Consider the following 14,390-nt stretch of genomic DNA (forward strand, 5'->3'; position numbering starts at 1 on the left):
ATCCAGAAAAATAGCAAGATTGATTATCATTAGGAATTACAAAATGTGATATCAGTGGCATGATTTCGTACATAAGAGCAGTTTGAGTATTAAGTACGTTCCTCCATTTTTAATTAAAGGAATTGAAAACTAAAATATTCCAAAACAAGGATAATATGAAATAACTTATACATAACATTTTAGTTTATAGATGTCAAAATACCGAATTATTTTACACTTCCACATTTTAATATTATTAAACTCTCAGCGTTTTTCTCCATATATTATATTATTCTCTGTTTTTGTTGGGATTCTAAGTATGAATTTAAATTCTACATTAAATAAAAATGAGAAAGTAGAATAGTATATAAAGATGAAAGATCCATTAATTCATTGTTTTAAGGTTTTGGATAAAGAGTGATGTCAATCTCTAATATAGTTGGCTCATTTTATTGGTGTTTGTTTAATCCACAAGGAACCTTCTCCTCGATAGACCCAACAGTGGTACACTCCCCCTCAAGGGTGATCCCTTCCACATACGTACCCTTTGCTAGGAAGACTTTCGGCTTTGCTAGGAAGATTTTCGGTATATGGATCATTATACTTGTATGAGCGGTCACCAAGACAAACTATCGAGTCTGATATCACTACTAAAAAAAACGTGACCCATACAAATAATAATACTCTTCGATTTATTAGGATTACTTTTCACTGAACCTTGACAACTTTTAAATAGATGCAAATAGGCCTTAGGCCAAATATAAATAATAAAAATTGTCAATAAAATATCAACAGACTCAAAATAAAATCTACTTAATCTATTTCTATCTTATATCAATAAAATAAAATAATACTCTCCTAAATAAATGAAAAATCAAAACTACTATATCTATTTTATCTTTATCAAAATCAAATCAAATATTATTAAACCCAAAACTAAAATAAAATAATATTTAAACAAAATTATTAATAAAATCCTAAATTTTAAATTTATCCTAACCGTTTTTGTGGAAATTACAATCAGTTTTCATTATGCATGATGTTGTTAATCAGTTTTCAATGTGCAAGTAGCAAAGAACCGATCTCACTCGAAGATCGATTTGTGACACACATGTTGAAAGGAATCGGTTCTGTTTACATGGAACTGATTCTCTTGGATGCAATGTGATATTTTTTTCTCTACGAGGGACAATCTTAGTTTCTCAATTGTTATATACAATATGTTCCTACATTTAACTAATTTATTTTATATTAATAATAATAATATTTACATTTAAATTTATATCATATTTATTTTTAAGGATTAAATAATAATTATCTCATTTTTTCTATTAAAATATATTTTTTTAATTTATTATACTCATGATATCATACACGTTCATCTTTACATCAATTTTTTTTAATCCACACAACCCAGAATGTATAGTGCAGCACAAATAAACAAATATAAAGAAATTGGACATATATCTTCATCTACGTGGACCCACACATACCATTAATTAAAATTTAATAAGGTGCTTTGCATTGTTTGGAAATATCTAGAGTTAAAAGCTCTGCAGCAGTAAATATGAGAATGGAACCAAAACAAATATGAAAGTTTAGCCTGACAAATCGCTCCTCCGTCTATAAATCTCAACGCCTAAGTACTCAACTGGACCTCGAACTGCCACATGAGGCTTTCCAACCTTCACTCGAACAGCTAAAATTTCTTTATGATTTGTCAGAGTAGTTATTGCAATTTTTTGGGCCACTGATTCCAGAAGGTTGTGAGGTGACCCTTCCAGAATTTCCTTGGCTATACTGCACCACAAATTATTGACATGTTAATAAGATTACAACTACTAAATTAGCACACTCAACAATAAGAAGAGTGAGACTAGAAGGTTGTGCAATCAAATGACGAAAGCAGAACAAAGACGTTCTAAATTGTTGACCGCTTACTCATATATTTCTGTGTAACTGACTGTATCTGATAAGTGATCAGTTTTTCCAGCAGCTGCAAGATCCATCCAAGCATCTATATCTACCACGAACTTCTGGCCTAGTTTCCTTTCTTCTGGCTTTGCTCCATGGAAGCCATGAAATGACAATCCCCTCAGTACGAGTTTGTCTCCCCATGCCAGTGCATCAGATTCCATTTTAGCTAAAATAATTGGCAAATAGAAATGTAAAGGCATAATGATTTTAAAAATAAAATAAAATGTAAAATAAAGTGTCCTTTGTTAAACTATTTCCTACTGATTCATAGTGAACCATGTACGTCAGGGCAGCAGTAAATCAAAGAAACAACAGAACTAAAGTATAAATCATGTACATTGAATTGCTAAAAAGAAAATGCTTTAGCTAATAATCAAGACTGAAACATTGAACCTTGACTTGCTCGGTAGTATCATGTACATACACCATGCACATTCGAGTCCAGAATGTAGTCTGTTAACCACACAAGTATACAGTAAAAACATAAGTTGTCATCGTTTAGCACCTTTGTGCTATTAGGGGAATCACAGGTTCAGTAACAGAAAAGGTCGTTTATTGAATTTTATACGACTTAACCCAGTCAACCAAACATAAACATAAACTTAAAAAAATCATTCGTAGAGATCCAATCAGACCCACTTTCTTCCAGCCAAACCAAAAACACCAAAAGTATATAGTTTTAATTGTAATAACTAAAATAAAAATCCATACAGATAACGTCATTATGGTGAGTAGAATAAAGGGATGCATCTTTGCCGCAGTTTCACTCTATGCTTATTCATCATTTTGTGTTGAGATGAGTTGTGATTTCAGGCTACGAGGTTCAAGTAAATAGACTTTTAACATAGTAATAGCAAAACAATTTATACATTCCACAATGTCTAGTTTTCCGGTTTCAAACTACTTTTTATCCAACTGAACAAATTAGTTAGATTCTCATAAGCACGATAACTTCTTTTGAAGCAACTACACAGCTGAAGATTGAAACTGTCACAAAGATTCCTTTAGCCCTTTATTGTGTTAAAAAAGACTATTATAAACTATCTGACATTTGTATTTAAGCTGAATTAGTAAGAAAACTAACAATTGTGTTAAAAAAGAGCAGGCATTTAACCTGTTCAGGGTTATATCTACGAAAAGTATAAAAAAAAAATCTGATATGCGCATCGTTTATACCAATATAAAGATAAGAGTATGGCATCTCTTACTAACAGAGAGCTCCTAAATTATTGCATAATATGACAACATCAATCACTGATATAAGTTCTACAAAGGACATCAATCACTTCCTAATTTACTCTTCTCCATTATGCTATAATAAACATTTATAATAAACTACAGTTCTACGAGTGTGTAATTTTAGTTAGTACCATTCACGAAACAACAAACAATAAAGTAAATTTAGGACCCATTTGTTCTACCCAAAAGTGGCTCAAAATGCCACCAATAAGTGAAAATGATGCAGATCCCAATAAATTGCAGTAGATAGGCATCTCAGTATATTTATTTAATCTGTTTTTGAAAGTCTTACCTCTCAGAAATTCTTTAAACTGATATGATAAAAAATCTGGAACTGCTTAAAACCTTGAGAACAACGTCCTGCGATTTTAAAACTGCAGTAAATTGTACCGATGGGTAAAAATTATAATACAAAAATATTAGGCTGTATTGAAAATATTTATCCCAGGAGACAACCATATATGTTCACAGTTCACCGTTACCAACACAATCATAGACATTTATATCACAAAAAACTGAAGGAAAAAACACCCACCTTGATTATCAAACTTATGAATCCAGTTCAATGTGTAGATCCTAAACATCAAACTCCAAAAATATATTTTGGAAACCAGATCCAAAATCTGCTAAAGTATTTGTCTAAATAATGGACAGCTGATGATAGCATTGACGTAATATTTACTGCATTTACTTACACGTTTTTACTACGTCTTTGAATTTTACAAAGAAAAAAAAACACTTCTATTGGATGGGAATAAATGTGTCAAAAATTTGGAATTAAACATGTATTTTATTGTTGGAAAATCAAGCATATACTTAAACATATAAAGAATAGATAGGGCCTGTATATTCTAGACAATTTGATCGAGATCTGCAAAACATTATTCTTTCACTTCGTGCATCTGATTTATCAAGCATTTCATTATTTCCCACAATAGACCTTCAAATATTTAAGTTAAAAACAGAAAGCTCCACCCAAGTGCATGTCAAATCCAGAACACTTCCTAACATAACCTGTCCTGAACTCACAGACAATTAAGCACCAAATGCCAGCCCCGCATTCCCACTCCTAAACTATTCAAATAAAGGCAAAGGATAATGAAAGATCTGCAACATTAGCCCTAAAATACAATAACAAAATAGAAACAGAACATTAAACCCCTTCCAAAATCAATTTTCAAAACAATCCCCCCACCTTAACTCAAATTCAATTCACCATCACAAAGAGCAAAGTAATTACAGAAGAGTGACAAATTCAACCAGAGAAGGACTCTCCAAAACTTACATGAAGAAATGAATCAATGTATTGCTCGTTTTAGTTGGATAGTTAGATGAATAAATTTAGTAAGTTTTAACAACTATGAAGTCCTTTCCATGTACCCAGATGCTCTGTTTGAGGTTAAAAAAAGCCCATAGCTGGGCAATGGGAATTGATATTTCCGACGATGGATGAACAAATAATTCATGTGTGAATAGAACACGAAAGAGATTGAGATAGGAAAAAGAACCTCGACCTCGCTACTAAGAGTGTGTTGCCAGAAAGTATCAGCAGCTGCGCACTGAAAAGGTATTCAGTGCTTTTCCTTTTATGCTTAAGATATTAGTGCTCTTTTACTCCTACCACACACATTAGGCTGTCTACGTGGGAATACTAATGAATGAATAAGTGAATCCGGAACAATTTGAGAATAAAATTTGTGAGTGAATTAAATGATAAGATAGATTAAAAAACGTTTTAAAGAGACTTAAAAATAATATAAAATGATATTTATATAAATTAAATTTGTTTTATAAAAAATATTTAAATGTATAAAATTAAAAAGAATTATTCTAATAAAATTAAAAAGAATTTATGAAAATCATGTCCTAAAAATTTGTATCCTGACCGATCATTATTCGATTATATCTTCAATTAAGAAGTTCGGAATAGATGGTAGTTCAATATATTTAACCGAAGCACAAGCTACGTATATTTTAAAAACGTAAATAAGATATTTCCACGACAAACATCATTGAAAAAACGTCTAGGCCTAAAGGTTCTAAAAGCTGGCTTACTAAACTGCCAGAGAAACTAAGCATATTTTTTGCTGGGTTTAAACTTTTATTGTTTGGATTGAAGTTTTGAAAAATACTTCTTCTATAGATTAAATGAACAACATAAGTGAGAAATGTCACTTCTGAGAGTAAACATATTCTTAAAAATTCCCAACTATAATTTAAATTTGCACTTGGTCAAACGTCCTATAGAGTTAGCGGTTTCCTCGATGGGAATGAAAGAGAGTGACAAGAAAAAAAAAAGGTAGTTTTTACGCAAGCATCATGCTTTTCTCCACTAAAAGAGAATCGACTCACAACATTCTAGACTGAGACAAAATCAATTCTTAGCCATTTGAAGGATAATTGATTCTTCTGCTTCTGTTTTTAGAGAGAATCGATTTTCAACACTCTTTATTTAAAAATTGATTCTCTTGTTTTTTTATTTGTTCAATAATAGATTCTTGTGTTGTAGGTGATAAAATGGTGTGGTGGTTGCTTCCGTTATTGGTGTAGCCTTCATGGTGACGATTTCGAATGTCGCACGTCGTTGAGTCGATCAATTACATCACCATGACGAAACTTAGACGTCAGTCGACTTCTTTAGACGCACGTAGTGCTCCACAGTAGGAAAGCTGGAGAGCTTGTCAATGGCGATGCGAAGCAAGAGCTTAAAGAGGAGCTCTGGGTTGAGGGTCGATGGTGTTGGATAATAAAAATTATAATAATATTAACCACAGAAATAATAATTATAATTATGATAATAATAACCATAATTATTGTAACAACTAAAATAATAATAATTTTCACCTGATCGACAATTTGATTATTTCTAAATTATTTCTAGTAAAACATTTCTTTTAAGATTCCCATTAATCGAATTACTCATAAACTTTTATCTCATTTTCTTACACTTCCTATTATCTTTTCATTAATCAAAACAACTTCCCTTCCCTATCTTTCCTCTCAAGTCTATCTTTTTCCATTCTCTTAAATCCATCCACTAATCCAAATAAAGTTTGAGGGATCAACGAGCTTAAAAGCATTAAAATAGCAGCAATCCGGTTGTGTACATCAAATGGCAAACATCTACATGCTTTTATGATAATAATGCATGGACATCGTCCTATTAACACCTACAGGGAAGAAAATAATCTCTCTCTTTATATATATGTATTCTAATACAAAGTTCATTTTAAAATAAACTATCAAACCACTAATATTCTAAATAGATACAAATCTTACAAGACAGTGTTACAAAATTAAATGAGACCTAAATCTAAATTTATTTTTTAAGGTAAAATCATAAGTATGTCAAACATTTTTATCATCATGACATTGATTATTACTTAACATGCAAGAGCTTATAGTTTGACTATATCATTTGGAAAATAAACGAGGCAAAAAATGTGTAACTTTCCATTTATAATCATGGTTTAAACTACTTCTACTAAAAAAATCGGTTAAACAATTTTAGGATGCATATGTACATGCAAACATGTGTAATTAATCTAACCTGAGAGTTTAAAAATTGAAGTGCTACCCTCATTTTACCTGTAGCTTCTAAAAGCTGTACAATATTAAATTCTTTGCATTTCTCTTCACTTCTCTCAGTAAAACCCAACCGGTGCCGCTTATGCAGCAATTTAGAGGAAATCAGGCAACCGCATGTATTGGTCTGAAAAGCCTCGAGCATTCCATGTAGCTGTGACTAATTTTACACAATTGCCTCCAAATTATTAATCTAAACTTTCCTGTAGAAAAGAACATAAGCAGCAGGAGTCTTTATCGTGTCCTCATTAACAGGTTCGACTCTGCTGTCATCAAAATCATACCATTTATCATAGCCATACTGCAAGAAAATAAAAACTCTTGTATAAGCTTAACTATAATTATTAGTAGAATGTGTAGAATAAACTAAAATAATCCATTGAAAAACATTGGCTAAATAACCCAAAAAACTATCAACTAAAATAAATCCATGTGATTAACAATGTCAAATTAAACTAATTATACTGCATATGTAACTTACAATTGCAAAAGATTTATTTACTACATGAAAATTATAAAACTATATGAACAGCTTATGTGCTCTAACACCTCCGGAGCGAACTTCTAAAAAGCTAAACCACAAAAAATATTTCATCGTCACAGGTAATCTCCAAAGCTCTTTTACCACACCACTGGCCACTCCTATCAACAAATTGTTTGCCATTGTAACCTAATAGAATATAGGGGACCTGTTTGATTTGAAAAATATTGTTTTCATTTCACGTTACAAAAAATTTGTTCCCTGATTATAAATATTTGAAATAGAAATTGTGGAAACGGGAAATTCAGGTAACAATGAGTGAGTACATAAAAGTAAACAAATGTCTTCTTTAACCAACCAAGCTCTTGGTTTTTCTACGGATACATAGTTACATCCTAATATTATAAAAAAGAATAGTTCATTGTAATGTTTTAACGGAGTTAGAGATATTACAAATTGTCAGGTACTTACTCGGACAAATGCTGTATAGTGACCTCCTCCTAACCCTCCATAATGACAACTAATAGCGTATAACTGATAGCGGTCGGTAGACTGACTATTCCCATATGCTACATATGTTGACAAGTCCAGATTATTAATTGGAAAATCAACAAATGTTTCCAGCTTGTTCTTCAAGTATCGGCTGTACGAGAACCTCTTCAAATGAACAACAAGGATCTCAGGCAATCTCCAAAGATCTAGTTTTTTAGTTGCTTGCTGAGGTTTTTTGCAGTTAGGACAGTACCTTGTGTACACCAAATTGCAATATAAAACATCAGAACGACTGTAATATACATCTTGCCTTCAGAATACAGGACATCGGTTTTGATTAACATATAAAAACATGATGCCAGTAGTGTTGAAGACGTTATGTTCTCAAGCATAAAAGAATAAAATCTCCATAGATAAAATAACAGAAACGATATATCATATATCAACTAACCACATGTCTTCTGGCCCAAGAGGTTCTTCTTTCAAGAAGGCTTCAAGACACTTGTAAATAGAAACTGATTCTTCTATTCTCTTGGTGAATAGCTGGGACTTGAAAACCTCGGGCAATGAGTCAAGCAGAGATGTATTATACATTTTAAGCATCTTATCCGACCATAGTACGACAACTACCGGAGGCTCCTTTCTGGGCAATGTTGTCACTGTTAATGGTTTGTCCAATATTATCTTGCCATTCTCCATTCCAAGTAAGTAGAATTCAAAGTCAGTCGACAAATGTATGCCATCATCTGTTCCAATGATTGAGTCTGTATCATTTCCTATTGCGCAGGAGTTAGTAGTATCCCCCCATTCATCATCTTCACTTGGTCTTTTACTAATACCTTCATTATTTTCACAATCATCCGATACATCTTTAGCGCGCATCACAAATGGATTGATTATCTTCAGAAACTCCCTTTGAACATCATATCCACAAGAAATATTGGACAACCTTGTTACAAGGGGAATACCAAACAACCTTTCCTTCCCAAAACAATACATGACAATAAATTTAGTGCACCAAATAAAACACAAAGTTATTAATGTAAGCAGATTGAGAAACGACCGACAGAATTATTTCAAAAAGCAGACTCACCTAACAAATACGCCAGACATTTAACACCAAAATTTGCTAGCATAAGCATTTCAGAAACAAAAGCTATTGCAGAAGACCCGATAAACGTGTACGCTCGACAGTCAAGGCATATCAGCCCAACTTACATAAACCAACCATGTTAACATTCTTAGACAACTAGGTAGGTTGCTTGGGTATATACAAAAAATTTATGATGATGAAGTCTAAAGAGTTTTTAATCAAAATCTTGGCGCAGTGAAAAATGTGAAATTATTAAATGCTTGGGGGCAATTGCCCCCACTAACTTTTTAGATTCTATAACTATAATAGATATATATAATTATTAATTTTATACATACAAATATAAAATCATTTTTAGTTGTATCCTAACCAATATATTTATAGTTTTAGTTTTTTTTTCAAATAAACATTCATAATCTTATTTATTTTTAGACACGTATATCATTGTAATTAACATAAAAAAAACCCAGTTTATGTTCTAGCAAGAAGTATGAAGGGACTTATTGCCACAAGCATTCACGGTTTAACTCATGGTGGTGAGACTGTGTTTCTCTCCCTCTCAACTGGGTGTGCCCTGCTTGTTATACAGGGGCGGTCAGTTATCAAAATTTTAACTTTTATCCTTGTTTTAAAGACATTAATATTCAATTAATTGGAATAATATAAACTACGTGGATTTTACACACTCCTTTCTTTAATTTTCGCAAAAAAGATTCCTGCCATGAGATATTTGGCAACGTTCCCTGGACCAACTTGAACATCCTGAACTTGATCGGTATCTTCATTCTTCAACCAAGTTGGAATAATTCCTAGACAACTTAGTGTTAACTTTCAACCCATTCCAGCTCAGTAAGCATACTACTAAGCATATTATAACACCAACACAACGACCCTCGGTCAATAGACGATCCAGTTTATAATTTTTTAACTATCTATCATTATTTATCGACATTCTTTTATCTTCACCATTAAAGTAAACTTCAATTATTTTCTTCAAAATAAATTATCAATAATAACTGTTTCCCACAATTTAAGTTGTTGGATCTGTACTGCTTTAGGAGTATGTGCTCCCATGAATTAACTTCATACCATGAGACAAAAATATTCTATCATATCATGATGGCCACAGTGGAATCAGTATGTACTTCTGGCCCTAGGGCACATGATCATTATTCATGACATGCACAGAAGCACATTGAAGGGATGAAACAAACTATTTCTCTGTAAAAGGATTGGGCATAGAGAAACTTACGTTTCCACCGAACGTTCATGGACAAAAACAACCAAGGGAGTAGTTTCAGTATCCTTCTGCATTCGATAAGCAACAACTTTATCTTGATCTCTAATTTCACCTAATGATTCAGAAGGATTCTCGAATACTCGAAAAATTTTATTCTTGTATATCTGCAGAAAATTCCATAAAGTCATAATTTTAATAAGAATGCAAACAAAAATGTTTGCAAGGCCTAATAAATTATAATCAAAATATCTCAAACAACGTTTTTATTTAATTTCTAAATTTTGCAACATACCTCAGCCACCAAGAGGGTTTCATCTTCTTTCAGAGAACAAGAAGTACTTAAAGCCCCAATAAGATCCTTCAGTGTTCCACATTTAGGTACTGTTACCGTAAGTGTAGAAGGCAATGTAATCCCGTCAGTGCTTATGACCGTCAAAGTCATGGTCCGTATCGTTGTAGATGGTAAAGGCAGAGATAGATACATAAAAGGGTCAAATGTGATAGAAACCTTCTTGCAAATAGGGCAAACTAGCGTTGACCGAAACTGGCCCTACAAGATAGGGGAACAAAGTATAGATTTGTTATAGCTTCCAAGGAACTGTATAGCTTTTACTTCGGTAATAAAACTAAAGAAAGATTAGTTAAAATCTCATAATTAATGTGATTGTAACCAGCCAATGAGTGTTGTGCCAACTAGTAGTCAGTTCACCATAACAATAACTTCTATAATGAAAATCCTCTTCTCAATAATAATCTCATAATCTGACTTGCAAGAAATTAAAATATCTCTGAGATATCCATTTCATTGATTCCATCAAACTTTCTAATGCATCTCGGGTTAAGAAAAAACATGGGATACCGAACCCAAAATTACTTTAGAAATCTATAGAAGAGATTCTCACATCACAGAGGAGAAAACCCCTATAAGACTCACTTGGCACAAATCAACTACTATGGAGTCATTGCGAGCAAGGTGATTTCGCCAATACTCTTCCGCCACTTCTTCATCTGGACGACCATCTGCATCCTTAACTTCATGATATGGCTTTCGTTTCACTCGATTAAGGTCTTCATGCAACCCATCCAACAAAAAAGCAAGAAGCTCCTGCATGCAAGAAACTTCAATGTTCTATAAAGCTATTTCCTCTCGTGTCAAAACAAAAGACAATTCATCAATGATAGCAGATGCCCCTGGAAACTACAGCTGTTTTTAACACTTTTTGCATCAATAAAAAAAAATTATTATTATTGTTACTACTACTACTATTATTATTATATATAAGAAGAAAAAGATAAAAGTATACTTGAGAGTCATGCTGGCTATAACCACTAAACTGAGGAGCAAAATTAGCCAGTTTCATCTTGAACGTTCTTGGTGCAATGGGTATATATCTGGGAACCCACAGCTTTCTAAGCAAGTCTCCAAAAGCTAGGGCTAGTTCTCCCTGAAACAATTGCAAAAAAAGATAGAGAGAAAAATAAACAATGTAAATTAACTAAAATATTGCAAAAAAATATTATGTTTAGAAATGAGACTTCAAATTAGAAACAGAAAATAAACAGCTTACATTCATCCCCAATGGATTTTCATAATTAATCTCTTTATGGTAATCTCCAAGGAAAAAATCAACAAGCTTTGGGGTGTGAGCCAAACACTGAATGGCACTATTCATAAAACATGTATTTCCAAGATTCTGTAATCCTGTCAAGCCCAAAGATCGAATTGCTCTACAACTACTACCTCGAAAATAGTTGGCTGTTTTGCAGGGGGCTACATTGTCAGTGCTTCCATTCATTGTAACAGAACCACTGTGTGAACATTCCATCTGAGACCTATCTAAAATCATCTCATTGCCCCCATTACCCCTCATAGAATCGGGAAGCCCGTGTACTTGTAACTCCAAAGTAACCTGAAAATACATGAAGCAGCTGAAATGCTATAAACAGCCAGAATATCTGTAACTGGTATTTTCAAACTTCATAACCAAACAATAGATATAGAGATTAAAAACAAATGTGTTAAAATTTGAATTTATCAAGTACATAGATTGATTCCAATATTCCCCAATTGGTTTACCAAACATTTATTTACTTGCTATACCACATCAAAATTGAAATTTCTTCAACAAACTTATATCAAAAGAAGATAAAGAAGAAAAAGGATGGATGACCAACTACCTCTTTTACAGATTGACCAGAAGAATCATGTGGCAATCCTGATTTGTCATTCAAGAAAAACTGTGTCGTCTGCCCTGAGAAGTCCCAAATATGCACCTGCAACATCATTAAAATAGAGTTATACAATACCAATGTATCATATAAAAACACTATAAAACAATAAAATCAATAGATGACTAACTCACGGGGTTATATGCAGAATTGAAAACGTCACATGCTTTCTCATAGAAGTCAGCCACATTTTCCTGAAATCATGCCAGCTATTATCAATTATCGATTGTAAAAGTCTACTTTAAATAGAAGACAAAGTACAATTAAAGCGGCAGGAAAGTCATTAATTCAACCTTTTGGCTTATTTTTGCTTCCAGTGAACTGGTTTCCAGCGAAAAAAATATCTTAACTTGCAAGGGGAACAATTCTGGCAAACAATCCTCTGCATTTGAGAGGCTTCCTAAATCTTTCACTTCATTATTAGAATCGTTATACCTTCAAGAAGAGTGAGATAAACGATGAATCAATTTACTGCATCTGTATGTTATATGTTCTTGTAAGAACCATCTAGAAATGTTTTCTAGCTTGAAATGGAAATAATCTGGCAGAAGAACATTCATCAGTAGAAGACTTATAATATTGTTCATTGCTGTTAAAATCATTTTGCCAGTGGAAAAGCAGCAACAAAATGCAAATTAATGTTGGATTTCTATAACTACGCATAGAATGATCCAGAAAAGTGAATTGCGGCAACACAGACACAATGAAAGGGAAGGGGCCAGAATAAATGGCATAAAAGGACGTAGCTTCCCATTCTTAGTAAAACGTGATGGTTATTTAGTGTCACACTGGCACTAAAGAAAGACAAACACACCGAGTGGGATACTCCTAGCAAACAGGGTATCTTATTGCTGCACGACTCATTTACTGCAATCAGTTGTTCTTGCAACCATTTCTGTCAACATCATATGATAATTACCCACAGGCTGTATTGGAGGAACATTTACAGTCTGATCCTTAAATGATTATCCACCACTTCAACTTGTAAGGCTCTTAGTATTTGCACCAGCTTGAGGAGCAAGAGCAGGTAAAGGATGTGATTGTGAACTATTATGAGTGTTCCTAGTGTTGACTTAGTATCAGACAGGCCTGATGCTGTTTCAACTAAGGTCTCTAATGAACCCTTGATATAGTGGGTACAGCCTGGGGACAGACATTTTGGCCTTGTCGATGGAGACTGCATCTTAGAGCTGAAATTGCAAGGCACACCAACACCCCAGTGGACTTCCTCAATACCACACACAGAAAATTATCTAGACTATCCCATTAGGCAACTTCTAATCCAAAAAACGAATGAATGAGCAAACAATACAAAAATAGACACCATGCCTAAAACATGCAAAAACCCACAATCGCTATAAACACGTCAAAGCATCGCTTAATCTCAATAAAACAGCACCCTCAAGTAAGAACCGCACCATTACGGTGACTCACCGTTTGAGTGTTCGCAACCAAACTCCCTCGGGAACCAACGCATACTGACGACCAGAAACCCCAATCTTGTGGCGCTCCTCCTCCTTCCTCAGATGAAGCGAAATCTCGGAGTCGGAATCGGAATTACACGTCACCGTATAAAGCACACCCTCTCTTCGATCAGCTTCACCTTCCATTTCCACCAGCCACCTTCACTCCACCAGAGCAGCAAAATCAAATTCCCACAACAAATAACAAAATACATTCCAATGCAAGCAATTGAAAGAATCCGAAAGACATTTTTGGTTTTTCCTGACACAAAGAATGATTGCGTGCGGTAGGTACCTGTAGGGGAGGAGGTAGACCCTCTCGTGGGCAAAATCAAGGTCGTGGTCTTGGAGGAAGCGGCGGTGGGGACGGTAGGGGGAGGAATCGAAGTCATCGGTGAGGTAGTCGGAGAAGAAGTTATCCATAGCGAGGAAGGGTAGGGTTTGGGAGAGTAGGAAGCCAACGAGGGACTTGCAGAGATTGTGGAGAGTGGAGAGAGAAACAAGAGCGAGAAAACGGGTCGGTTTCGGAAACAACCAGCGCAAACGGAGCCTCTCGGAAAAACGGGTCATAGAATTGCGCTTCCTTTAACTCGATTTCGGTCCCTCAAACTC

At 33.9% G+C, this 14,390-nt stretch overlaps 2 protein-coding genes across 8 annotated transcripts; both read right to left on the reverse strand.

Moving 5' to 3' along the window:
* Positions 1 to 1,478: 1,478 nt before the first annotated feature.
* On the reverse strand, positions 1,479 to 4,851 carry LOC108327013 (dihydroneopterin aldolase 2). 6 transcript variants are annotated; one of them, XM_017560671.2, is made up of 5 exons: positions 4,704 to 4,851; positions 3,488 to 3,555; positions 2,350 to 2,409; positions 1,921 to 2,122; positions 1,479 to 1,779 (listed from the first exon to the last, which is right to left on the reverse strand). In XM_017560671.2, exons 4-5 carry the CDS (start codon positions 2,115 to 2,117, stop codon positions 1,578 to 1,580), a joined length of 399 nt encoding a protein of 132 aa, XP_017416160.1. In that variant the 5' UTR covers positions 2,118 to 2,122; positions 2,350 to 2,409; positions 3,488 to 3,555; positions 4,704 to 4,851; the 3' UTR covers positions 1,479 to 1,577. The 6 variants fall into 6 exon arrangements, with proteins under 6 accessions (XP_017416160.1, XP_017416157.1, XP_017416158.1 ...); XM_017560668.2 differs by lacking the exon at positions 2,350 to 2,409 and having other exon boundaries at positions 4,710 to 4,849; XM_017560669.2 differs by lacking the exon at positions 2,350 to 2,409 and having other exon boundaries at positions 3,488 to 3,569; positions 4,710 to 4,845.
* Positions 4,852 to 6,627: 1,776 nt separating this feature from the next.
* Positions 6,628 to 14,390, reverse strand: LOC108329272 (ubiquitin carboxyl-terminal hydrolase 8). 2 transcript variants are annotated; one of them, XM_052872566.1, is made up of 13 exons: positions 14,074 to 14,390; positions 13,750 to 13,938; positions 12,609 to 12,750; positions 12,450 to 12,509; positions 12,265 to 12,360; positions 11,655 to 11,996; positions 11,391 to 11,531; positions 11,021 to 11,191; positions 10,379 to 10,636; positions 10,099 to 10,250; positions 8,205 to 8,666; positions 7,733 to 8,006; positions 6,628 to 7,081 (listed from the first exon to the last, which is right to left on the reverse strand). In XM_052872566.1, exons 1-13 carry the CDS (start codon positions 14,346 to 14,348, stop codon positions 6,974 to 6,976), a joined length of 2,670 nt encoding a protein of 889 aa, XP_052728526.1. In that variant the 5' UTR covers positions 14,349 to 14,390; the 3' UTR covers positions 6,628 to 6,973. The 2 variants fall into 2 exon arrangements, with proteins under 2 accessions (XP_052728526.1, XP_017418897.2); XM_017563408.2 differs by having other exon boundaries at positions 8,205 to 8,729.

Source organism: Vigna angularis, chromosome 2 (genome assembly GCF_016808095.1).
Source record: "Vigna angularis cultivar LongXiaoDou No.4 chromosome 2, ASM1680809v1, whole genome shotgun sequence".
Taxonomy (NCBI): Eukaryota; Viridiplantae; Streptophyta; class Magnoliopsida; order Fabales; family Fabaceae; genus Vigna; species Vigna angularis.

Bases quoted from the DNA above. Each gene is read 5' to 3' on its own strand.
- LOC108327013 (XM_017560672.2), bottom strand. From the start codon at position 2,117: ATGGAATCTGATGCACTGGCATGGGGAGACAAACTCGTACTGAGGGGA. The intron at 1,780-1,920 runs GTAAGCGGTCAA...TTTGTGGTGCAG, and splicing joins AGTTACACAGAAATATATGA to TATAGCCAAGGAAATTCTGG.
- LOC108329272 (XM_017563408.2), bottom strand. From the start codon at position 14,348: ATGACCCGTTTTTCCGAGAGGCTCCGTTTGCGCTGGTTGTTTCCGAAA. The intron at 11,192-11,390 runs GTATACTTTTAT...TCTTGCATGCAG, and splicing joins ATAGCCAGCATGACTCTCAA to GAGCTTCTTGCTTTTTTGTT. The intron at 7,082-7,732 runs GTAAGTACCTGA...ATTTTCTTGCAG, and splicing joins ACTATACAGCATTTGTCCGA to TATGGCTATGATAAATGGTA.